The sequence below is a fragment of the Sorex fumeus genome, unplaced genomic scaffold (genome assembly GCF_029834395.1).
Source record: "Sorex fumeus unplaced genomic scaffold, SorFum_2.1 ptg000020l, whole genome shotgun sequence".
In the NCBI taxonomy this organism is placed as follows: Eukaryota; Metazoa; Chordata; class Mammalia; order Eulipotyphla; family Soricidae; genus Sorex; species Sorex fumeus.
In genome coordinates this window covers 4540210-4565961 of record NW_026606077.1, presented here as the reverse complement: position 1 = coordinate 4565961, position 25752 = coordinate 4540210, and the positions used below count along the sequence as shown (strand labels likewise).

The 25752-nt window shown below is 42.5% G+C and overlaps 1 protein-coding gene and 1 non-coding gene across 3 annotated transcripts in view; both read right to left on the bottom strand.

Moving 5' to 3' along the window:
• Positions 1 to 5159: 5159 nt before the first annotated feature.
• Positions 5160 to 25752, bottom strand: part of CCAR1 (cell division cycle and apoptosis regulator 1) — a 50554-nt gene continuing 29961 nt past the window's right edge. For both annotated transcript variants that reach the window (XM_056113431.1, XM_056113432.1), the window contains 15 exons: positions 22490 to 22715; positions 21241 to 21354; positions 20572 to 20738; positions 19629 to 19839; positions 18743 to 18826; positions 16885 to 17070; positions 15426 to 15617; positions 13855 to 14094; positions 12991 to 13102; positions 11116 to 11198; positions 10356 to 10502; positions 8777 to 8897; positions 8501 to 8686; positions 7761 to 7966; positions 5160 to 5518 (listed from right to left, as the gene is read on the bottom strand). In XM_056113431.1, coding sequence (XP_055969406.1) covers positions 5459 to 5518; positions 7761 to 7966; positions 8501 to 8686; positions 8777 to 8897; positions 10356 to 10502; positions 11116 to 11198; positions 12991 to 13102; positions 13855 to 14094; positions 15426 to 15617; positions 16885 to 17070; positions 18743 to 18826; positions 19629 to 19839; positions 20572 to 20738; positions 21241 to 21354; positions 22490 to 22715 — 2335 coding nt within the window. In that variant the 3' untranslated portion in view covers positions 5160 to 5458. The remainder of the gene's footprint in view (positions 5519 to 7760; positions 7967 to 8500; positions 8687 to 8776; positions 8898 to 10355; positions 10503 to 11115; positions 11199 to 12990; positions 13103 to 13854; positions 14095 to 15425; positions 15618 to 16884; positions 17071 to 18742; positions 18827 to 19628; positions 19840 to 20571; positions 20739 to 21240; positions 21355 to 22489; positions 22716 to 25752) is intronic.
• On the bottom strand, positions 20870 to 20934 carry LOC130022775 (small nucleolar RNA SNORD98). Its single transcript, XR_008792310.1, has one exon. It is a non-coding gene; the product is annotated as a small nucleolar RNA SNORD98 (small nucleolar RNA).

Genomic DNA, 25752 nt, shown 5'->3' with positions numbered 1-25752 from the left:
AAGTTTTTGGGTCACACCTGACAATGCTCCAGGGTTATTCCTGTCTCTGTGCTCAGGAATTATTCCTGGCAGTGCTCAGGGAACCATATGGGATGCCAGGGATCAAATCCAGGTGGGCTTTGTGCAAGGCAAACACTCTGCCTGCTGTGCTATTGCTCTAAACAGTATGTGCTTTGCACCCGGAAGCCAGAAGTTTGATCCCCAGTAATGCCTGGTCCAGAGCTCTGGGAATGACCCTCAAGCACTGTGCTAGAAGTAGAACACAAGAAACACACACACACACACACACACACACACACACACACACACACACAAAACACTGGGGGGTGAGGTGGGGGGTCTGCCGCCTCTAATGGAGCTCAAACACTACTGGGGCTCAAACCAGGGTCGGTCCGACTGACGTTCAAGGTAAATGTCTTATTAACCCCTGCACTACCCCTTGAGCCCCTCTGGTTCATGTCTTAACCACGTTAACAATAATGAGACTGCAGAGTGCAATAAAGGAAAGAAATTTTTGACATTCTTTGATGTTAGGTCCAAAGCACATGGCTTCTAAAAACTGGCGAGCTGGAAGACCATCTGTTCTCAAGACGCGAAATTAATGCCAAGGCACAACTATTTATAAGGTGACTGATACCTAAACTAAGACTGCAAATATTTTTTTAAAGTTTAAATATCTTAGTAAAGACTAAGGTTCCAGGCTTAGTGAAGTAGCTGGTGGTTTAGAACACATGCGCTGTATTAGGAAACTGTGAGTCTAAGCCCTAACCCCATAAACACACAAAATTGATCTTCCAAAATAGCATTTTGGAAAACACGAAGGGGAAAACGTGAGAGACTAGTCACACCTGCAGAGGCCACAACGAGACTTTTGTTCCCATTCTAAGGTAGCTCTCTGGACAGATTTGTACTTTTCATAACAAAACCTGAGAGATTTCCTATGGAAACAAAAGGACCCTTAGAAGCACAGGAGCAAGGGCAAAGTGTGTACATGCCGGAAGGAAGCGCCACCAGGCTGGTGGAGCTCAGCCGTCCCTCTGGGCCGAGTTCCCGACCATGACCTTGATCTGCAGATCGCTGGATTCCCACACAACCAAGATCCAACCAGACCAAGTTCTCACAGAAACTGAAACTGGAAGTTGAACTTTAGGACGGCGGGCGTCTCATCTTACAGCAAATCCAGATTTATCTTGAATTTGGTTTTGCTCTCCCCGATTTAGGTAGCTCATACCAACAAAGCGTACTAAATGCACTCACATGGTTAGACTGGTTACTAAATATCTGTAAAACTACCCGCAGTTAGCCTATTTAAGCCCTGCCTTGTTAGCAGTGGGCAACGTCAACCTTTGGAGTTAGGCGCCGAGTGACGGTACATTATGAGTTTATCACAGGGACAAACAGGGCCACTGTCATAGTCCTATGAACCCAAATGCCACTGTCAGTGCTGAGTCTGAGTGTGGTATGAAACCAAACGCCACTGCTCACCAAGGTCTAGTATTCAAAATCTGCCCAGATGCTCCCTTCTCTGCCCCTGGCCTCCAACAAAATTGTTTGCTGAGCTTGAACCCTGACTTTAGAACAGCCCAGACTGTGCAAAATCTTCTCTTCTTCGGGGCATGACTCGGAGGTGTCCTCCTGGCCCCAACACTGAAGTCTTATTTCCAACTTATTGCTGCCCCAGCAAGCTACCGAGAGTATTCGGCCTGCACGGCAACGCCTGGCAAGCTCCCCGTGAAGTTTTCAATATGCCAAAAATAGTAACAAGTCTCACACTGGAGACGTTACTGGTGCCCGCTCGAGCAAATCGATGAACAATGGGAGGACAGTGCAGTGCAGTGCTACAGTGCTGCCCCAGACTCTATGGACTCTTCCTTTCAGTAGCACCGACAATGTTGCAGGAATTACTAGCATACCACCTGCAATCGCTACACCCACCAGTTTACACCTTCAGACAGAAAAGTCAACCTGTACACCTGAACCCGGACAAGGTAAGGTCTAGGGAAAAACAAGATGACTCCACTTACCGGATCAATCACCAAACACAGTTTCGTTCTTCAAATACTCACTGGAGTGACATTTTAGGAATTTCCCTAATTTTTCTGGGATGGGGGCACACCTGCCGATGCTCAAGGATCACTTCTTGACAGGCTTGTGGGGACCACACACGTTGCTGGGGATCAAACCCAGATTGGTGAGGTACAAGGTGAATCTCCTTATCCACTTCATTACCCAGACCCAAGTTAAGTCTCCTGATTTGGTCAACTGAAGTGTGTTCTGACTACGTGTCTTAGCCATTCGAAGCACTTTTTGTATGAGAGGTAAACAAGTCATGGAAGCGTCCTCTAGCTGCACAGACCACTACCTCTTCCGGTAAGCCTTCACAGGAAGACAGAGGCCCAACGGGCCAGAGCACAGACATTTCATGGAAAGGCCTGGCAGCACTCAAGACCAAAACCAAAATCCAGGGAGATGACTAACTCGTGACGACACAGTGGGGAGAATCTGCTCACAGTCAACATCTCTCCAAGAATTCCTCCCTTACTGCCTCTATTACTCAATTTCTAGACCTCTCTACTGTAAAAAAAACTATTTCACTTTGTGAGAAAAAAATTTTAAATTCACATTTCTCTCTCCCCCCTAGTGACCATCCCAGTTCTGCGACCCTTCCCATAAAGAAACGTGTCCATATGGTGTCAGTGATCAGACCCTGGGGATCAATCAAGGCGTTATATCCCTGGCTCAACCAACTTTTCATCCATCCATCCCATCTATCCATGCACCCACCCATCCATTTTGTGCTATCATTTATACAGTGTAGATATATTCACCATTAGCAAAAAGTTGAAAGTGTCCCGAGATACAATCTCCAAGAAAACTGCTGCTTCTGTTTTTTTTTTTTTTGACATCCCCAATCAAGTCTGGGAGCCCAGGGACCACAATGGGTGATATATGGCCTGGCGGTGAGGGGCCACAGCGAGGCGCTCAGGTTGGCATATATGTCCCACATCCTAGGACTACAAACTGTGCTGTTTGGGAGCAGGGTGTGTGTGGAAATAAGCGAAGGCTAGATCAGACACCGGAGTAAAGCATGCACTCCAGCCATCTGAACTATCTTCCCAGGCTGAGAAATTTCTTGCTTCTTTTTTTGGGGGGGGTGGGGGGGGCGGCTTTTTGGGTCATACCTGGAGTAGCTCAGGCTGGCTCTGCACTCAGGAATTACTCCTGGCGGTGCTCAGGGGACCCTATGGGATGCTGGGAATCGAACCCCGGGAACCGGCCACGTGCAAGGCAAATGCCCTACCCGCTGTGCTATTGCTCCAGCCCCCTCTTGCCGTATTTTATAACCGATCTAGTAGAAAAACTTGTCTCTGAATATTTTAGGAAGCTGAGTTCCTGGAATGGCAAGAACACTTGAGTATTAGAAACGTAAATTTTGGGACCTTACACCAGAGCTTCACAAAGTCAAATTCTGGTATTCTGGGATATAGTACAGCGACTTGTGTTTTCAGTCTTTTGGGAGATTTCGATATACGTGAGTTTGATAACCACCACACTAGCTTAGGCATAATGATCATGTTTAGACGCCATCGCTGAGGCTGATACAAGGAGCTGACTCAGTGACTTAAGTAGTACCCTAGCTGACATAATACGCTCTTGACATACAAGAAAAATTAAGTATATAATTTGTAAGTGCTATTCACGTATAAGTCTGAAGCTTGATTTTCTTTTGGGGGGCTGGGAATTATATCCAGAGCTTAACAAAATTGAAGCCCAGGACGCACCCACACTAAATGTCACGTGTGAGCCACGATCAAGCAGAGAGCGAGAAGGCCTTTCAATTGCCTTATAATGCTTAATCTTACCAAAATATGGGAGAAACAAGCGTTAAGACCAATCACAAGTCTGACCCCAGAGAAATGCAACAAACTGTAAGATCAGAAACAGCGACTTACAAGTAAAACAGTTTGAAAGCATTTCAGATATTTTAATCTCTTTCTTAGCAAAAACCATGTGGATTCCGTTTAGTCAGATGATCTGTAACGGCACTGACATTCTTATATTCACCTACTGGGAACACCTAGTCACTATTAAAGCAAAATGAAATTAAGTAAATCCGAACATAGCACAATAGCGAAACATTCCAGTGAAGATTGAAATACAAAACAGGAAATAAAAATCCCTACTAAATATCTTCTAAAGATGCACCTCAGTGTTCATTAGAGTTATCTGGAAAGCAACTATAAGCCTAAATTCTTACCGACCAACTATTGCTGATACACTGAACGGCACAATTTGCTGTGCTGGTTATCCTATACAACAGAGGATTTTCAGCCACATCTTTGGAATCTACAAACTCGATGCCGAGAGAATTCAACCAGTTGTAACAACTAATAGTCACTAGACAACGACAACTGCTAAGATTCCAAATTTACCTCCGTAAGAACTACCGGTTTCAAGTATTCCACTGCCTACCTCATTACTTATGTAGCCATTAAATTCTCACGAGGGGGCTGAGGATACACTTCAAAGAACTGAAGAACAGTTTCTACATTCAGGATCCCCACCCCGAGCACCCCATGGCCCCTGGCATTCCAAGCAGATGGTGCTAGGAATAGTCCCCCAAGCATTGATGGGTATGGTCCAAACACCAAAAAACAAAAACCGACAGAAGTGCGCAGACTAAAAAAAAAAATTATTTTAATTAAACAATACTTAACTTAAACATCATACTGACATCTACTGGCTTGATACTAAACTGTACATTAAAATATGCTGCATTAAAAAAACCCTCAAAATTAAAATATTGGAGGTATAACTGGAAAGTAGGCAATTGAAAGCAGCAACGGTAACATCATCAACTATTAATTTTCTGCAAAGCCTAAGCTAGTAACAACAGTGGCGCTGACGACTTTCTTACTTTTTGATGTACTGGCTTTGCATAAATCGAATTTTTAGTGAATGCTTTTGTAGAAACTGAAAGGGTTTTTAATTTTTTTCCAGTAGAGAATTCTAGTTCAAAAACCTTGCAACAATTGAAGCAGCATGCTACTGTATGATTTATACTGAACATTTAAGACTAAAAAAATAAAATTAAAACCTAATCATTCTATAAATAAATTTTTAATTCTCTAGGTAATAAAAGACATTTGGTAATTAAATACTGTCAATTAAATTGATGAACTTTATTGGGGTTAAAACTATAACAAAGTTCATCCTAAAAAACATTTTGCGATGCAAAATTACTTCACTCAAGGAGTGTTTTAATAATTTGAATGCTGGAATTACAAGCAATTTTCAAAAGCAGAGACTCTCACATCCATAAAACTTTATACATCATTTGAACTAACAGATATTTATACTACTAGAATCAAACATGCATCACTTCCAAACATTCTTGTATCATGATTTTTATATATTACATTATTTCACACCATTCCTCATCACGATATGTGTTTTATCATACACTGGCACCATTCTCCTTCGATTTCTGATCTTTATCTTCGTTCTTCACATTATCCTATAAAACAAGAGAAAAAGAAAAAGCACGTCTTGAAATTCTTCGAAGTTTGAGACAGCAAACATAAGATAAACATAACCGAGTGCGTTAACTTTCATCACTCTAGGCAGTTGGCTGACTTGAGGGCAACTAGAAAGCACTCCCTAGGGCTGGAGAGGTAACGCAGAGGGTAGGGAGACTGCTTTGGTCTGAGCCACAGCTGTACAGGGTCTGACCCATATGGCCCCCGAGCACTGCCAGGAATAACTCCCGAGTGCAAAGCCAGGAGTAAGCTCTGCACACAGTTGGGTGTGTCCTCCAAAAGCAAAACAAAAAAGACTCGCTTCTAGCATTTAGGCATGTAAGCTATTTGCAAACATCACGAGGAATCAATAGATTCCGGTTACTAAAGATAGCACATGTTTTTTTGGGAGCAGTATTCTGGGGTCCACATGCGGTGCCATGGACAAAACCAGGGTCTACTGGATGCAAGGCAAACGCTTATCTCCTAGCAAAGAAGTTAGATGCAGCGGACCTGGCACCACGCTTCTCTAAGCATAATTGGGCACAGCTCTGGAGGTCCACAAGTACAACTGGGGCAGACCAGGTAATCCTTGGCAATGCATGGACTGAGAAGTAGCATAGTCCCAGGCTCCAGAACGCAAAGCAAACCACTGGCCTAACTGGCTGAGGATTCTCAGAAGGAGCCCACAAACCGCCCTTGTCCCCAAAGATCTTGCCTCCATGTGTTAGGGCCCCAGATTCAATCTCCAGCAAGGCAAATACAAAAGCGACAAAGGAACAGAAAAGGGAGGATTAGAGAAATAGCATAGTAAGGCACTTGCTTTGCAAATGGCTGACCCAGGTTTGAGCCTCAGCATCCCACATGATCCCCTGAGCACCACCAGGTGTCATCCCTGAATGTAGTCAGGAGTAACCTCGGGGTATTGCCAGGTGCGTACTGGTTATTCCCTGACACTCCAGGAAAAATCCCCGAGCACACTGTGTGGCCCCAGAACAAAGTCAAACAGTAACAGAAAAAAGAAATTGAGAGCTTCTTGAGAATAACAGTATAATATTCCTTACATTCTAGTCTTTTTCTCCCCTTATTTTTCTGAGTAAGACTCAGAATGTAAAAGATTTCTCAATTATAAAATATCTGACATCGAGTTTTTCCCCTTTAGAAAGAACACACACACATACCAAAGTGGAAATTTATAGGGACTGGTGCAACAGGACAGTGGGTAGGGCCTTACATGTGACCCACTTGGGTTTAATCCTCAGCACTCAACGTGGTCACCTGAGCCCACTAGGAGTGATCCCTGGACGCTGCAAGGTGTAGCCCAGCCCCCCACCCCACCCCAAGTGTGAAGTTCTGGAATCTTTTAGTAATGTTAACCAATGACCCAGGGACATGCAGGCACAGAGCGGAGGAGAGACCAAAGCAAATGAAACCTGACAGTGCCTGGAGCCAGGGAAAAAGTTCAAAACATAAGAAGCACAAGCCTTACAGCGGGAGGCACCTCCCAGCCCCCAGGCACTGCCAGGCGCCTGGTCTCGGTGGTCCCATTAACAACTGGTATGAGAGGTGAACCATCAGAGCTGCACACAGAACATCACTGGAGTGGACCCCGGCCCAGAGCACCACTGGAGAGGACCCTCTTAAACCTAAAAATCTGAGGAGCTGGAGAGACAGCACAGAGAAACGTGGCTCAAAGCTGCCTGCGAACGGGGAGCGGGAAGGGCCGAACAGCAGCCCGCACACGCAGGGCCAGAGACACGCCGGGAGGAGGAGCGGAGGGCCCAGGTGATCAGACAGCAGGGAAGGAGCGGCACTCGTGCCTCATCCTCCGTACCCCACGTGGTACCCCACGTCCCGCCAGGACTGATCCCCACCCACGCCCAGCTGTGGCCCCAAAACAACAAAGGGGGAAAAAAAATGGACCGCAGGACCTGCCAGTTCGACCCCAGGCGTCCCCAGCACCACTGGCCCTGCGCATCTAACCAGCACTCACAGATCAGGCCCAGCCGAGAGGCAAGCAGTGCCTGGAGCGGCCAAATGGACCCCGCTGCCTCGTCTGAACTGTTCTGCAACCCAACTAAGGTCTACAAAAATTACAAGCTCTGGGAACTGTTTTAGACGCAAAGGAGGGAACGCTAGATAGTTCTTTAAAATACTCTAAGCGCTAACAATAAAACTGCTGGAAACAGATTTTGAAGTAGAAAGAGACCATAAAAACATTGTGAACACGAAACAGCTAACCTTCTTGAGAACCGTGTGAATATCATCCATTACTGTGGATAAGTTTCTGATTGTCTTATTCAGTTGGTTTTCAAATTGCAAATTCAGGTTTTCTGAAACCTTTAAGTTTTCTTGTAACTGACTAAGGTCCTTTTTAACTTCTCTGAGTTCACCGGAGAGGTTTTTGTTGGAATTCTCCAAATTTAATATGGTTTTCTCATCTTCATCTGTTAAAAAATAACCACAAATTTATCATTCCCGTACCTAAAAATCTGTGATTTAACCGAGTTAAAAATATTGAAATTAGGAAAAGATACTTTCCCTTAAGATAGCCATAAATGATCAAAATAGCTCAAAAGTAAACTCAAATCATTTTATTTAAAGACCAGAAAGTTCAAGTGAATTTAAAGGTGAACTGAAAAGAACAAAGAAACCTATTATGTACACGATGGCCTAGCTGTGACTACAAGCCAAGCAGCTTGGTGATGCTTAAAGAAGTGCTCCACATTGTGTGCTCAGGCATCTACGTTTGCGCGTGCACACGGCCAGACAGAATATGGACGGTGGGCCAGAGAGAGCACAGAGCTGACCACATACTATGCAAACGGGAGGCCAGGTTCGATCTCTGGCACTGCCAGACTCCGCACAGAGCCAGGAGTGACCCCTGAGCCCAGAGTGGGGAGGCGCTCCTGAGCACCATCATTTGTGACACCAAGACAAAACACACAACACGACGGACACGTACCGTGCAGTTCACTTACCCGTTTTCTCTTCTAGGAGCTGCAGCTTCTGTTCCACTTCAGCTCTTACTTTCTCGCTCTTTTCCAATTTCTGCAACAGGCTTCCTACATCTACCATTGCGCCATTGTACACGATGAGGCCAACATTTTCTTCGACGTCCTTTAGCTCCCGCTTTACTGTCGGTGTGGGCAGTAACAGCCTGTTTCCTATTACATAAACGCCGCGTTTTAGAAAGTTTTGAGTGACACAACTGTTATGAAACAGTCAGATCTTAAAGTGAACAAATGAAAACCAACCTAGCATGTCTTCCTGCAGAGCTTCAGACTCCTCATGGTTCTCTTCATCTTTTGAGGTGTCTGTTAATTTCCGGTAAAAGCAAGACTCACGGAGTACTACTTTATTAAGCAGCTTCTTTACCTGTTATAAAGGCAAGTAAACGTATTTAAATACAAGATTTTTATTTTTAGTAACTTCTAATTTTCACAGATGGTAAGTACCAATGGCGTTGGTTTACTCAGGTTTCTCATTCCCACTCAAATAGGGCTCTTATGAGTCTCTATTTTCTATAAACCTAACATCCAAAATATCATTTGGAAAAAACAATGTTAAAAGTTTGACGCTCATATTAAAGACTAACACATGCACAAAAATTTTACGTACAGGGGCTTGAGTTCAGTAGGAAGGCACTTGCTTTGCATACAGATGACCTGAGTTTGAGTCCTGGCATCCCATATGGCACCAAAAAACGATGCTGAGATTAATTTCCGTGTGCAAACACACAAACAAGCCCTGAGCACCCCTGGGTGTGGGCCCCAAACAAAAAACAAACAAACACACACATGTTTGTATGTATATGTACAATGATGCGTATTACGAGCACGGCTCTTAATATCCCAAGTGGAAACCACACGGTAACCTCGACCAAGTTAGGCCTCTAAGGTCCATCTGTATCTCTGGTTCCCCAAAGTGGGTGGTACCAACTCCTGTGGAACGCTGTGACTATGCGGGCCTGAGCTGCCTTTTGCTTAAAGAACGAAACTTTCCAGGGAAATGCCTGCTCTTTGTCATGGCATCAAAAGCAGTCATAGAACAACGATATAATGGGCAAGAAAGAAGTTCAAGTGGTATAGACACATGCCTAGCATGTGCACCCATCTGAGCCTGATCTCCAGGACCAAATGCCACCCAAAGGCCTCCCACCTCTAACACCACCAAGGGCCTGGCAGTTCCTGAGCATCATTTGGATGACACCGGGGGCTCAAGCACTACACAGCCTGCCAGAACACGAAACAAGCATCTGGGAGTGACTCGGAATCTGATCATCATTTTGGACGGTCTCTTTTGAAAAACAGTGAGTAAGGGACCAGAGCATTAATACAGTGCTTGCCTTGCATGAAGCCGGCCCTGGTTCATCTCCTGAACTCCAGTGGTTGCCCAACCCCGCCAGGACGACACCCAAGCAAAGAGCCAAAGCACTGGGGAGTGTGGCTCAAAACCCAAAACAAAGAAAGCAACTTACTCGTTAGGCCTGAAGACTGAAACCAGAGAAAGTGGAGACTTTCAGCTTTCTTTATGTAACTCATTATTTGACTACATATATTAATACTATCTCATTTTTAGCCAGTATCACTTTTACTTCAAAATAAATCTACAGAGCTAAATATATTGTTACCTTTTAAATTGTTTTCAAAAAATATTTACTAAAGGGGCTGGAGAGACAGCACAGCAGGCAGAGTGTTTGCCTTGCACGTGGACGACGTGGGTTCCATCCCCAGCACTCCATATGGTCCCCCAAGTGCAGAGCCAGGAGAAAGCCCTGAGCACAGCTGAGTGTGAACCCAAAATAAACAAATCAAAACGCACAAGATATGTTACCTGAGCCCGAGAAAGATGTAGTCCAAGAGTATAAAGTATTTCTTCCAAATCTTTTTCAAGAAGGTAACCACAATGGCTTTGATCAAAATACACAAATGCCATTAACAGATCCCTGTTAACTGTGATCATCTGAGTCTTTTCTTTTTCCTAAAGGAAATGAAACAAAAATACAACTCTCACCCTACAAAAGAACAACCTGACACCATATAAATAACAAGTCTTTAGGAAACGAAACAAAAATACAAGATACAAAAAGAAAACCAAAAAAAAAAAAAGAAAAGAAAAAATGTAAGATACAGTATACAATTCTTACCCTAAAAATGAATAACCTGATACCACATAAATAACAAAAGTCTGAAACATCTTTGCAGAAATAAACCGACATGGTTTAAAAGAAGATACTCTAGTTGTCTGATATAGCCACACGAAAACAAATCAAACACTACTAAAAGCCAAACTCTGCTCTTAGTAGTAGTATGTACATATGTTAAGACAAAAAAATTCTGGGGCCAGAGTGATAGTACAGCAGGTAGGGCGCTGCATGCAGCCCACCTGGGTTCGATCCCCAGCATCCCATGATTTCCTGATTACTGCCAGGACTGATTCCTTAGAGCCATCACTGAGCCTAACCGCTATGTCCCAAAACAAAACAACCCCAAAATTAACGACTAACACACTTTACAGCAGTGCTATGTTTGACCGTAAGCTAGATAACACAGGATGTGAAAACTAACATTATAATGCAGTATTCAATATGTACCTTGTCCTTAGAGGGTCTTTCCTTGCAGTACCTGTTAACATCTCTCTTGTCATCTCGTTTGTTAATTTCTTCCTCATCCCGATCTGCGAAATAAATACAAGAAAAAAGAAGTTGCTATTTTATTGGGTCTTTGGGGGCTACACCTGGTGCGGGGCTTGACAGTTATTCCCCAGTAGTGATCAGGGATATCAGGTGAAGAATCAGAAACCGAACCTGGGCCGCCCATATTCAAACTATGCACTCCAGTCCTTTGAGACAGCTCCTGACTGAAAACGTTATCAGCGGGCTAGAGAGAGTACAGTGGGGAAAGTGCTTGTGTTCTACACAGCCATGTGGGTTGAATGCCAGGCACTGCATGTGGCTGCCCACAAGCCCCACCAGGAATGTTTGAGCACTGCAAGTGTGATTCAAAAACAAAGGCACCAGAACAGGAGGGCCAGGGTGACAGTAGGGTGAAAACTGCCTTCCATGTGGCTGACCTGGGTTTGAGACTAAGCCCAGCGCATAGCTTAGTGGGGCCCATACCCTGCCCCCCAAAAAGAGACACAACAGCAAAGTCATATAAAATAGGACGATGTTGGAAAAAATAAAGACTAAGAGATGGAGCCAGAGAGTAAGGAGTTGTGTTGCACGTGGGTCCTGGGTTGATCAGCATGCTGTATGATCCCCCAAGCACCGCCAGGAGCGAGCCGTCAGCCCTAAGCACCGCCGGGTGTGCATACATGAACACACGAAATTCAGAGTAGAGAGAAAACAAGAGGCTTCTAAAACAAAAGGATTGAACCACAGAAGATTTAGAGGACAGTTTAAAAATCTGGGGGTTTATATGTAAAATTCAGAATTACAATACCAAGTTTATTTTTCATTTTCATTTTTTCTTCTTTTTGGGTCTCACCCAGCGATGCTCAGGGATTACTCCTGGCGGTGCTGGGGGACCATGTGGGATGCGGAGGATTGAACCTGGGTCGGCCGCGTGCAAGGCAAACGCCCTACCCGTTGTGCTATGGCTCCGGCCCCCACAATGCCAAGTTTAAACAAAAAGGAAAGGACACGCTGAAAATTAAAAAAAAAAAAAAAAAAAAAGCTAACTGGAAAAAACCATGAGTACAATAAATGTAATTTCAACCATAAAACAATGCCTTGGAAATGGAGATGTCCTCAAGGTATTAATACCTAACAGTGTTTAGGAATTATCACTATTCAGATGTTGACATAGATGTTTGTAACATTTATAACATACACACCCTACGACAATAGACAGAAACCTAGATAAAACACCGTTCCTTCATTTTGGAGAGGGAAGTGTCCCAAACAGTTCTGGAGGTCTTGGAGTCACTCCCTGACAACAGTCCACTCAGTGCTGCTCGGGTCACTATTCTGGTACTCAGGGACCAGGCAGAAGTGGGAATCTCCCCAGGGCCCCTGCAGCCAGACATGTGCTCCAGTCCTTTACGCCATCTTAGCAGTGCTCAGACAAAATAGTCTTTAAAAGAGACTGCCACAAGAGTTAAACTTGTTTGCCGCCTTGTACACAGCTAATCCCAGTCTGATTCCCAGCAATGCAAATGGTACCTGAGCACTGTGCCGGAGAGAACCTCCGAACAACCTACAGGTACAGTTCCCAAACCAAAAACAAAGGCCAAATCCCCATAAAACCCATCTTCTTGGGGGGGGGGGGGGGGGGGAATGCAATTACCCTAAACCCCCCTGTACTCTCTCTTCGGTCCCCCCAAAAACAGGTCTTAAAACAATCTTCTCAACTAAAAATTACCTAAAGTAAGCTGATGCTTGCTAAAGAGCATGTCATAACCATATCTAAACTTCTAATATAGTAAGAGTAAAAAATGTTATTTTCAAGAGAAATACGAATTATACCATCTTCTTCATCCTCGGCTTCTTCTGCTTCCATTGGATCATATTCATCTTGATTATTATCTTCTTCAGTTTCATCGTCCTCTTTAGAATCATCTTTTCTTTTATCCTCTTTCTGTAATTTAAAATTAAAATAGCTAATCGGACTATTAAAAAATGCATTGTATTAATTTTACTCGAAACAGTCTCAGTGTCTTCATACACTATAAAAATAAGCTACAAGACTGCTCTTTGAAGCCCATGCTCTCCCTTGAAAATGTATGTCCCTCTGCCTGCTTCTGCAAACCTATGTTCTCTTGAACAAGTTTCTCTCTCTGTCCTCAGGCCTCTCCAAATTTCTTTCAATAACTCTTTTTTCCAGGGGCCGGAGCGATAGAGCGACAGTACAGCAGGGAAGGCTTTTTGCCTTGCACACGGCCGACCCCGGCTCGATCCTCAGCATCCCACACGGTCCCCTGAGCATCACCAGGAATAATTCCCGAGCGCAGAGCCAGGAGTCATCCTTGAGCATCACCGAAATGGATGTGGCCCAAAGGCCAAAGACAAAAACAAAACCAAGGATGAGCACCACGCTCAGAAGTGCTCAGGGCTTGCTCTGGCTCAGTGCCCAAAAGGCACTTCTGGTGGCGATCAGGGGACCTTACAGGGTGCCAGAAACCGAACTCTGGCTGGGTGGTCGCATTCAAGGCAAGTTCCCGACCCACTGCACGACTGCTCCAGCCCCAAGAATTAGATTTTCAGCAATAAATTCCGATTTGGCTTTCAATCCCATACTACTGATGGAATTCACCAACACTGACTAAAACTCAGAGGACCACAATGAAAAGACGCGAATGAGGCTGCTGCTCATGGAGACGGTTCCCAGACCTTCCTCTCATCTCTGTCATCTTTTCTCTCTTTGTCATCGCCCGATTTCCTCCGTTTGGGTTTTGGCTCGTCGGCTTCGTCATCTCTTTCCTCTTTCTTATCTTTTCTTTCTTCTTTTTTGCTTTTCTTTTCCTTTTCTTTTTTGTCCTCTTTCTCAGGAAGAGACAATAATGACTTATATATTCTGACACCAAAATCTCTTTGAAGCATTTCATTGAAAAGTTCTGCAAACAATGAAACCTGTTATAAAACAACAACAACAAATTCAGTCACTTTAACGTTGAATATTGAAACACTGAATAAATCCGTAAGTTATTTAAAGTCAGAGAATCATCAAGTAAGAGTTGAGACGACATATGTCTCTGAATGATAATGATGAGAATAGCCACAGTGATATGTTATGGGGGGAGGGGGGTGGGGATGGAAGGATCATTCTGCTAGCAAAGAACTGCTTTTGAAATGGCCCTTTTCATTGTGGGGGATCAAACCCAAGAATCGAATGTGCAAGCAATGCATGTTACCACAGAGCCATTCCAACTGTTTTGGGTAGAAACCCTGAGAAATAAGGGTTTACTCCACGTTTCTCTCAGGGACCACATGGTGCGGGTTAGGAACCCAGGCCTCCTACTTGCAAAGAGGTCACACACATTTCAGCCATCACTCCTGACTGGGAATTGAACACAGGACAGCAGCATGCAATGCAAATGCGCCCTACCCACTGTAATATCCACTCTGGCACAGGCATTAACTCTTGAAAGCAGAGCCAGGAGGAATTCCTGAGCAATAATGGGTGTCCACCCGCCCCCCCCCCCCCAAAAAAAAGCATAGGAAATCCTGTGTTTCTAGCTTGCTAAGGGATTTTATACTTCTTCAAAAACGAATTAGTGGTTCAATTTATACTGAACATTCTACACTAATTCAGATGGGATTTTTCTTTTTTGCATCTGCAAAAACTTTTATTACATAGCACAGAGGGTAGGGCGTTTGCCTTGCACGCAGTTGACTCAGGTTCAATTCCTCCATCCCTCTCGGAGAGCCCGGTAAACTGTCTTACCTTTTGTCTGCTCGGGGCTCTGGGATTGCCTGCTTAGGGGACCAGGTGGTGCAGAAACCTAACAGAAGCCTCTAATATGCATACCACATGCTTCAGCCCTTTGAAATATTTTAAAAAGTATCTCCTTTTGAAATAACTTCCTGGCACAAACTGCTTTATCTTACACCACACCTCAATCACAAAATTAAACATAATTTATTAAATGACACTTAAATTCTAGATAGTTGAACCTCAATACAAAAGAGATTTATATCTGCTATGCGATAAATCACATGACAGACATGTGATATACAACACGCGTCATATCATATGCATTGCATTATGTATATGCACGTATGTGTATGTCACATGTTGTCTCCTGATGTAGTGAGGAGACACACCACATTCTATAAAGTAGTCTTGGAGAATTAAGTTGGAAAATTAAGAAGGCTGAACTGGTAAGGCTTCATAACCAACAATCACTCTGTAGGAAATAGAAGACAACCTTATTTCGATTGCATCCCACGCCTAAATTCACCTCAAAGGAATGTTCTTTATTGTCTTCTAGCCTGTAATCCAAAAGTACACTCAAAGACATGATGCTGCAATCGAACTTGCCACTCTTGGCAGCCCAGTTTGGATGTACGATGATGGCTGGCTCGTCCGGCAAAATGTATCTTCTTTCCCGACGCTGACGTTCCATTTCCTCCTGACGCTTTCTTTCTTCTTCCTACATTTAAAAAGAAATTTAAGTACGGTTATGCCTCCATATCAAATGCTTTTACAAGACTGCAAATAGAAATACACAAAATCCCATCACTCCTCAGGGTGATTATATTGATAAGGATAAAAAAAAAAAAAGATAAATTTTACCAACAGGATAGCAGTTTGTTTGGAGCACAACACCTGGGGCTTATCACTCCTGGCTCTATTCTCAGGGATCACCGAGACCATTAGGGTGATGAGGACCAAACCCAGTTTGGCCCAGGACATCCTCTACCTGCTGTCCCAAGACAGGCAACATGTTGTCTCCTGATACAGTGAGAATAAAACATACAACAACTGCTGCTTTTTGGCTCCCAACTGTCTTTTTCTGGGTGGTGATTGGGGATGTGCAGTTGGGGAGGTTTCCCTCCCACGCAGTACCCAGAAGGGTCAAGGCCTCTCCCGATGGCAGGTTCTTCAACGAAAGGGCTCAGAAGGATGAGGCATTAGCAGGTCACCCCTGGCGCTATACCCCGTGACACCGTGGGGTGGTGCTACAGGGATATAGGATAATGTGGTACCGTGCATCAAATTGTTCTTGATGCCATGCAAGGACCTGCCATTTCTTTGTCCCCCAACTCTCTTTATTCCAGATTTCCTGCAAATGAAACAGTCTTCTGGGAGAGCGCGGAGATGTGGGTATAGCCCAGGGAGCCTCAGCAGTGCCACATCCTTGGACCAGTCAGTCATACCACAAACCACTATGCGGGTGTCCCATCAAAAAAGGAGTGGGAGAAACCCTGTACTACTTCAACTATCTCTTCAGCATGTCAGGAAATTGAGAGTGATGTACTTATCTCCTATTCTGATTTTGGGGTAGTTACAAGCATTTCCCAAAGGAAGCAGAACTGTTAGCTAAGAAGGTTGAGCTTTGCTACGAAAATTGTTCCTTTATGAATGTTTTACACACACATCACAAGAAATTCCTATAAACCAGTATCACTGTCATCCTGTTGTTCATTGATTGCCTTGAGCAGGCCCCAGTAACGTCTTCTTCATCCTAGCCCTGAGATTTTAAGAAGTACCAAATTCGAGGCTCTTTCAGGGTTGGGAAAATGAGACCCATTGTTACTGGTTTTTGTCATATTGAATACGCCACAGGGAGTTTGCCAGAGTCTGCCGTGTGGGCAGGATACTTTTGGTAGCCTGCCAGGCTCTCCAGAGTAAGAACTAGATAATAAGATGTTACGCGGCCAGTATTACATTTAACAGTACATTTAAATAGGATGTACCTCTTTATCGTCTTCAGATTTTCTATCATCTTCCTCTTCCTCTTCTTTTTCAGATTTTTCTAACTCCTTTTGTTCTTCTTTTTGCTCTTCTACTTTAAGCTGTTTTGTTAATCGAGCTATTAACTGGGATTTTAATCCTTTAGAACTAAGAGCTCGACTTTCTAATTCTTTACGGAGATCATTTACCTAAATTAAAAGAGTAAGATACTGAAACAGAGGAGCAACTGCAATTATCCTGCATCCAACTTTAGATAAAAAGGGCACTTATAAAGTTCATAAAATGAACAACTGCAATTATCCTGCATCCAACTTAACTTCTGATTAAAAAGGGCACTTAAGAAGTCCATAAAGGGGCTGGAGCAATAGCACAGCGCGGAGGGCGTTTGCCTTGCACGTGGCAGACCGGGGTTCAATTCCCAGCATCCCATATGGTCCCCTGAGCACCGCCAGGGGTAATTCTTGAGCACAGAGCCAGGAGTAACCCCGTGCATCGACGGGTGTGACCCAAAAAGAAAAAAAAAGCCAACTGTAAATAAATTCCAGTATCTCTTCTGTCTGCACTGCCTCCCACTGTTCATCGATTTACTCGAGCGGGCCCAGTAACGTCTCCATTATGAGACTTGTTTGTTACTGTGTTTGGGATATCGAATATGTCACGGGTGGCTTGCCAGGCTTTGCCGTGCGGGCAAGATACTCTCGGTAGCTTGCTGGGTTCTCCAAGAGGGGGGGAGGAATTGAACTCGGGTAGGCTGGGCCGGCTACGTGCAAGGCAAATGCCCTACCGCTGTGCTATCACTCCGGCCATATGTCTTCTTAAGATGCTTAAAGTTAGTGCTCAATGACTGTGATTCTAACGCCGGAAAATTTGGGTTAATAGAAAAAGATTCATACAGGAAACATTAATACTAATAAAAAGGGATTAAAGTAACTTTTGTTTACCAACATATCATGGAACTAAGAACTAATCACAAAACTATGTGAAATGAAAAAAATGTTTTAGAAATGACTGTGGTAGGTTTAAATAATTTTTATGCTATCTTGAAGTATACACCAATTTTTTGATTGAGCACATTACAGTGAAAAATTATATAATTACTTTTATTACCGTAATAGAGACTGAACCCAAGGCAAGTACTCTACCACTGATCGATAGGCCCAGTCCCGAGAAAAAAAAAATTTTTAAAACAAGGAACTTGGTAACAGAGTAATTAGTTTCATTTTCCTGTTTCTTCCTTAATTTGTTATTTAAATACAGATATTCAAACCAGAAAAAACGCTGTTCACACAAAGCCCTTATGTAATACATTTAACAGGCACGGAACCGATTTACTGAATGCACCTCTGTTATACATTTCAATGCATTATATTCATACAAAATTGGTGGATGAAATGATATAATATAGTACATACATACGTAACGTACTTTTGTTTGCGTTCAGTTTGGGTTTTGGGTCACACTTGGCAGTGCTCAGGGATTACTCCTGGCTTGCTTAGGAGACTGGCTATATGCAGTGCTGACTAGATGGGGTTGGCTGCATGTAAGGCAAGAGCCCTACAAGCTGTCTTCTCTCACTTCAGCACGGTAAATAGTATTTTTTTTTTTTTTTTTTGCTTTTTGAGTCACACCCGGTGTTGTAAAGGTGTCACTACTGGCTTTGCACTATGGGATTACCCCTGGCGGTGCTCGGGGGACCATATGGGATGCTGGGAATCAAACCTGGGTCGGCCTTGTGCAAGGCAAACGCCCTACCCTCTGTGCTATCGATTTTTAATGTCCTTTACTTAGAAAAAGAACAACTCTATTCCCTAGTCCTTTTCTGAAGAAGTCCACAGCAAACACCACCCCTTTCAAAATTACCTTCATTGTCTTTGGATCAAGTTTAGACCAATGGGTAGGAGTCGAAATTTCTTTAGCCTCACCATCATCCTTTTCTTCTTCATCCTGATATACAAAGAATGTAATTAGTATTCTGAAATCTTAAAATAAAGGTAATTTATTTTTAAAAGTCTGTTGCTGATCTGTGCAAGGTCACAAATGTTTCAGATTGTCTTCTCCTAAAGTTATTATTTAAGCAAGTCCACGTACATACATTCTACCACTTTTAACTGATCACAAAGACACTCATCAGCCAATCAAAGCCAGATCTGTGAAACACAAAAGGGTGATAAATTACGACACAAAGGATAGCAGGGATACACAAACACTGCCGGTCTCCACTAACCACACAGTGTGTGATCTTGTCCCCATTTTCAATCCACCCAAGACTGATTTAGCCAGACATTTCAAATGTACCAAAGACGATGCCACATAGCCTGAAATTTCAAATTCTCAGACTTGTGGTTGTCCAATTTCAAATATCCATGACTAGAACTGATGACCGTGAAAGAGAAAATTTTTTAAATTTCAGAAAATGGCAAAATGCTTAGAATATGGCTTACTACTGAGTCTTGCTCAACAACTGGTCCCAGATTCCAGCAACTAGACCTATGACAAGAAAATAAACTCTGTGCAATTTAAGCACTTTTTCCCTTTGAGGTCTCAACACTCTCAAAAGTCAGCGTGACAGACAGATTTTTTTTAAGAGAAAAGAACTACGGTACTGCTGAAAGCTGGATGGCCAGTCGCCGTTACCAGTTATGTTCCTTCGTGTGTGTGTGTGTCATGTAGTGTGTGGTGTGCATTTGTGCCTGTGTTCCTGTGCCTGTGAGAAGCGGAAATAGAAAAAGGGATTAGCGTTCAGTGCCTGTTCTCCATCAGCCTCCTTGCGTTCACCCTGAAGCTTCTCGAGCAGCTGCTGCTTGTATCCTCGGGAGAGGGTTTCCCACTCTGAGCGGGTGGGAAGGCAATGCCAAACATCCGGGAAAAATAAAACCACTGTCTCCACATGAGCTGGAACTGTACGCCCCTTGTGGGTCTCCTCAGGGCGGTGGTAGCGAATCTCTGCAAAACGGTACCTGTTGCAAGGGAAGAAGCATGTTGGAAAAAAAATTCTAAAGACATTTTAAAGACCCTAGTTCACTTGTAGCACATCAAGTAAAGAAATTTTGCTGCAAGACTTGAGGCTGGTCTAAAGAAAAAAAAAATTATAGAAGCCATAGTTCCTCTTTTGGTATATTTGTACAGTACTTATGGTTAAAGAAGAGTCTGTTCCCCAAAGCATTTTCAAGTTTGAACACAGAGCTAACCACACTTTAGAGAATACCTGAAGGAGCTGGAGAGCTGTTCAGATTTCATGTGCTAAAAAAGAATATTCTCAATTAAGTCACAAGAAATACACTAAGATACACAGGACAAGTAAGCCTCAAGAGAAAATATGGCTGAACAAAAATAACCAGCAACTACATCATTTTACAACAAAAGAATTATAATGAAATGAAGTTCTCTGGACGATCTTCTCCAGCTATGCATGAAATGAAAAATATTTTCAACATACATCCATCTTCCAAAGTACAGCGTAACAAAACATTTAAGCTTTCAATTTATTTTGATTAGTTCTTAATCCCTTTCCCCCCAAACGTTTTGGCACCAAATAAGATTCTTTTGCTACAAATGGGGATTTCCTTTGAGATTACCTGCATGATCAGTCGCTAAAAGAGGTTTGGGGGTGTGGGGGAGAAACGTGACCAATAAAAACCACTACATAAACCTCAGAAAGACACTTCCAATCAGAATGAGTCGATACTTACCATTGTGTGCACACACTTAGATCAATGCCTGTCAGTGCCTTACAACAACGAATAGCAGTCTTAATCAGCACCGAAGGGTCCTTTTCTGGGTCTGGTCCGTCTAACGAAGGAGACCAGTGGCCTCCAATGGCCATGGCTTCATCCTTGCCTTTCATTCCCACTAAAAACTAATTCAAAACAAAGAATCATTTACATACATGACGCAACATGTCACATCACAAATAAAATACTTGAAAAGGAAAGGCACAAACCTTTCCAATATCAACTTTACTACCTCTCGTATCTGTCAGTCAAGGAAGAGTTCAGTTCATCGTGTTCCACACTGCATTTCAGCAATGGAATAGGATTTACACATCATAACTCATCCTTCTAACATAGTTCTTCAGTCATCTTAAAGAAACAGCTATAAACCTTAACATCATCCAAAGATAATACTAAATCCATTACCATTAAGATTTTACTATGCTGCAAACACAAAATATTAAAATGAACTTTAACTTAGTGACATATAAGAGACAGCCGTTATCTGCAGTGAGGAGACAAATCATTAAATTCCGAGTGCTTTAACGATACGAAAGTTACCAATCATGATTAGAGTCATTTTTGACTACAAACTCATCGCAGAATCAAAATTTACGTACACACCTAGAGTAAAAAGTTTAATTTTACCTTAACAAGTCTAGCAGGATGCTGAAATCCATCTCGAAGTTCTTGTGGATCTTCAGCAAGAGCACACGATTTATGATACAAATCTTCCATACTAGGGCTAGCCATCAGCATTACCTATTATAGTCAAATAATTCAATCCTGTCAAAAGTCTAAAGTAATGTAAAAAAATGAGAAGCACTACTAATTATCCTTACATATTAGACAACCAAACATTTTTATTTTTTTAAATCAAAATGGAAAATAAGGGCCAGAAAGATGGCTCAGAGGACTGAGTACTTGCTCTGCATGTGGGAACCCTGGATTTGATTCCTGGTACCACATGGTCCCTGAATCCATTGATGGATTGATGGGAGTAACCCCCAAACACTGCATGGTGTGCACCCCAGCCAAAAAAAGGTAAATAAAGTATTTTAACAGGAATGGCATCAGATACCTTATCAATTTACTTCAGGTACTCTTTATTTTAACTTATCAAGTGGTATCTTTCATTATTTTGGGAGTTGGGGGGAACTACGCCTGGACTGACCCCAGAGCCTCAAATACACAAGGCATACTACACCACACCCTGGCCTACGGGATGCTATTTTTGAAGAATGTTTTAAAACAGCAGAAAATCACTGGTCATAAATTACTGAAACAGTACTATGGGTTCCAAGATGTACATTTAACTTTATCTTAGGCTATTAGAAATAGTAACATTCTAAAATGTTTAAGACCAATTTCATATTCATCAATTTCACATTTTTGTGATTTAATGCATAAAATAAATATAGGGGCTAGAATGATAGTACATAAAACTAAATTAAGTGGGGCTGGAGCGATAGCACAGCGGGTAGGGTATTTGCCTTGTACACCGCCAACCCAGGTTCGAATCCCAGCATCCCATATTGTCCCCTGAGCACCGCCAGGAGTCATTTCTGAGTACAGAGCCAGGAGTAACCCCTGAGCATCCCCGGGTGTGACTCAAAAAGCAAAACAAAACAAAACCAAAAAACCAAAAAACCACACACACACAAAAACCCCCACAAGAACCTAAATTAAGTAACCAAAACAGAATCAGGCCTACAAAAATTAAACGTATTCAGGGCTGAACGCTAATAACCACTTTCCGAAAAGAAGGGGCTGGGGAAATCGTTCAAAAGACTGGAAGCACTTGCTTCCATCCCGAGCATCACTAGGTATGGCACATCCCCAAAGAGCCTAGAAACTGCATGTACATAAACCGGAATACAGAAACTGGAATACAAACCTTTGCACTGTATAAATGGTCAGCATCTGGTGGATCAAGAACGGCCAGATTTTTTTCTAAAGACTCTACTTCTCTGTGCATTACATAGAAATTGCAGTAATTTCCCAGCTGAAATGGTCTTGACAAAGGAAAAGCATCCACCCATGTAAACTGAGCATCGAAAAAGTCACTAGGTATATACAAATTCTGGTAACGGCGCCTGAGTTCCATCATGTCACAACTAGGACTGAAAAAAACAGACATAAGGAGTGAATAAGCTGCGTTAAGCACCAAAAAGTATGCCTTCGCTCAACTCTAACGTTCATGAACGTGGTATGGTTAAAAGCAAGTTAAAACACACAGACACAATAACTGAGCAACAGTTTCTGCTACCTAAGTACCAACTTCGTTTCTTAGCTTTATGTGTGTACCTTAAAATTCATAATAGAAGACCCTTTGAAATAACTTCAAACCCAGATCCAGAGAAGACAGGAACAAAAGCAGTTCCATCTCAGTTGAAACCGTTCATTTTTAAGAAAATTATGGTTCGGAGAACATGGATACAGAGAATTGAATAGAAGCGAGTTAGCATAAACAATATTTATATAGTAACAACTTTTATTCATGTTGACATTCAAAATTAAATATAAAATATGAAAGCAAAATTAGGATGTTTTTATAATCAGTATATTAATATCTCTTTATGTTAATATATAATATCCACAACTAAAAGAGAGACTAAGTATCTTGCCTTTTAAATTAGTCCTTTAAAAGAATGATTTCATTTGTCCTAAGAAAAGGTAGTTTGGGGAAGAGGTGTAGAGGAGAACTTTTGAAAAGGCACTGTTCTACCTTGCACGAGGCCCTGATGCTCCTTCACAGACGCCTAAAGCAGAGTTTAAAAAGGAAACACTGAGGGCGGTAGTGATAGTACAAACATGAAAGGTGCTATCTAACTTAAAGCTACCTCACCGGACCAGTTCAAATCCCAGCACCACCTACCACTGGCACCCTGAGCACAGAACCAAATGTGTTCCCTAAAAAAATAAACAACGAATCGAAAAGATGAACTCAAATGTAAACCAACATGGCAAAAGACCAAGAGTTGTTGAGGAAAGCGTAATGGAAATTAGAAAACACCAAGGGCTAGAGCGACAGCACAGTGGGTCGGGCATTTGCCTTGCTCGCGGCCAACCCCGCTGTGACCCCAGGCATCTCATATGTTCCCTCGAGCACTGCCAGGAGTAACTCCTGAGCACAGTCAGGAGTACCCCCCTGAGCATCCATGGCTGTGGCCCTCAAACAAACAGTAACAACGAAAAGAAAACTAGAAAGCATTAAATGGTGTGATGAAGATAACCAGAGTGGGTTTTCTTGAAGTTTTTCTTGTTTTAAGCCGTAACTGGTAATGCTCAGAGCTTATTCTGGGATTTGTATTTGTACTGTTACACCTGCCAGTACTCAGGGGACCACATAAAGTACAGGGGATCAAACTCAGTTCAGCTGCAAGCAGGAGACGCTACTTACCAGCTACAGAATCTCTCTCCAGTGCCTAGTTTCTTTTAAAGAAAATTAGAAACAAAGATATAAAATGTGAACAAGTACATTTGTTAAGTAAATGAGATGCCTTATTGTGTTATTTTTTTTTTGGGGGGGGCACACCCGCAGTGCTCAGGGCTTATTCCTGGCTCCACCATCAGGGACCACTCTTGCATGCTCAGGGGACCATATGAAATGCCAGAGATCCAAATGGGTTGGCCTCGTGCGAGGCAAACACCCGCCCTGCTGTATATCACTCCATACCTGGAACAGTTTATTATTAGGAGCCTAAAAATAAGACTCACAGAGAGATAAACTTGTTATGGTTGCTGATGTATTTAACATGAATAAAATTCTATCAAACTGGTGAAAGTAAGGTATTTATGAATTGTTAAGAAGTACTACAAACTGAAAGTGTGTATGTAAATTTTCAGTTTTCATCACTAGAATATTATTGCTATAGCTACCCTGTAAAATCTGTAACAAAATTAAAAGAAAAAATTGCTTCCTGACAATCTGTAAGAATAACAGACTATAATATAAAAACTTGATTTCTGCAATTTTTTCTTTTGAGGGACAGTTTGGGGACCACATCCAGAGGTGCTCAAAAACTAATCCTGGTGCTAATAGGATTAAACTGGGGTTGGCCACAGGGTCCAAGTGCTACAAGTCCATCTTTCCAGCATCCCTGATTTCCATGATCATAGATGACATCTAAATACAGCTGTTTTAATGGAGGACGGTTGGGCCACATTCAGCAGCGTCTGTGCTCAGAAGCAATCCCTAGCAAATACCTGAGGAAATATGTGTGTTGGGTCTGACTTCCTACACTGAGGTATTTTAATCACTTCCTTTTGTATTAAGTTCCTTTAATGTTCTCAGAGCCCTGAGTGCTAACTAAAAAGCAAAAACAACAACAACACCAACAACAAAAATTGAAGATCCACTTGTAAAGTGACTTTAAAAAGAATTTTTTTTTTGGCCACAACTGGTTGTGCTCAGGGCGGTAGCCCTACCCTCTGTACTATCCCTCAGGCCCTCAATTTTTTCCTGCGGAAAGACACTTACCCAGGACCTCACAAACACAAGGCAAATACTCTCAAACTTAGTTACACTCCTGGCACAGTTTCTCAATTTATAGCCCATAATTTAGGTGTTACTTTACCCAGAATACCATCTAACAAGGAATCTGGTAACTTTACGGGCTGGGATGAGAGTTGTTCAAAGGTGGGCTCATGTTCTGAAGCCCTCACTTTTGATACCCAGGACCAGATCTGGTGCTCCATCGCACTCCCATGCCCCAATAAAAAACATGTAAAAATTCCCAATGCTTCTTTTAATGTTTTCACTTATTTGCTGCCAATTTGTTTTCCTGTTTATTTTCTATACAACTGCCAGAACAAGTGTTTTTAGATGGTTCTTCCACTCCCTTGGAATCAAGAGCCTGCAGTCTAACGTTCTATGAATTACTATATTAGTGTGTATATCTATAACTGCCACAAACTGGATTAAGTACTTTAGATTATTTATAGATCTGTTTCTAGTATATAACGTTGGTACAACCTAAAAATCTCTTTTATTATTAACTTCATAAAGATGAATAACTCATGTACTTAAAAAATCTGGATCCTGAATGATTCTGACTTTAAGAAACATCTTTAAAGATAGAAGCCTTTCTCAATGAATAGCTGATAATATTAACGGATGTATGTATACAATGCACCACTGCAGAAAGGTATACTGGT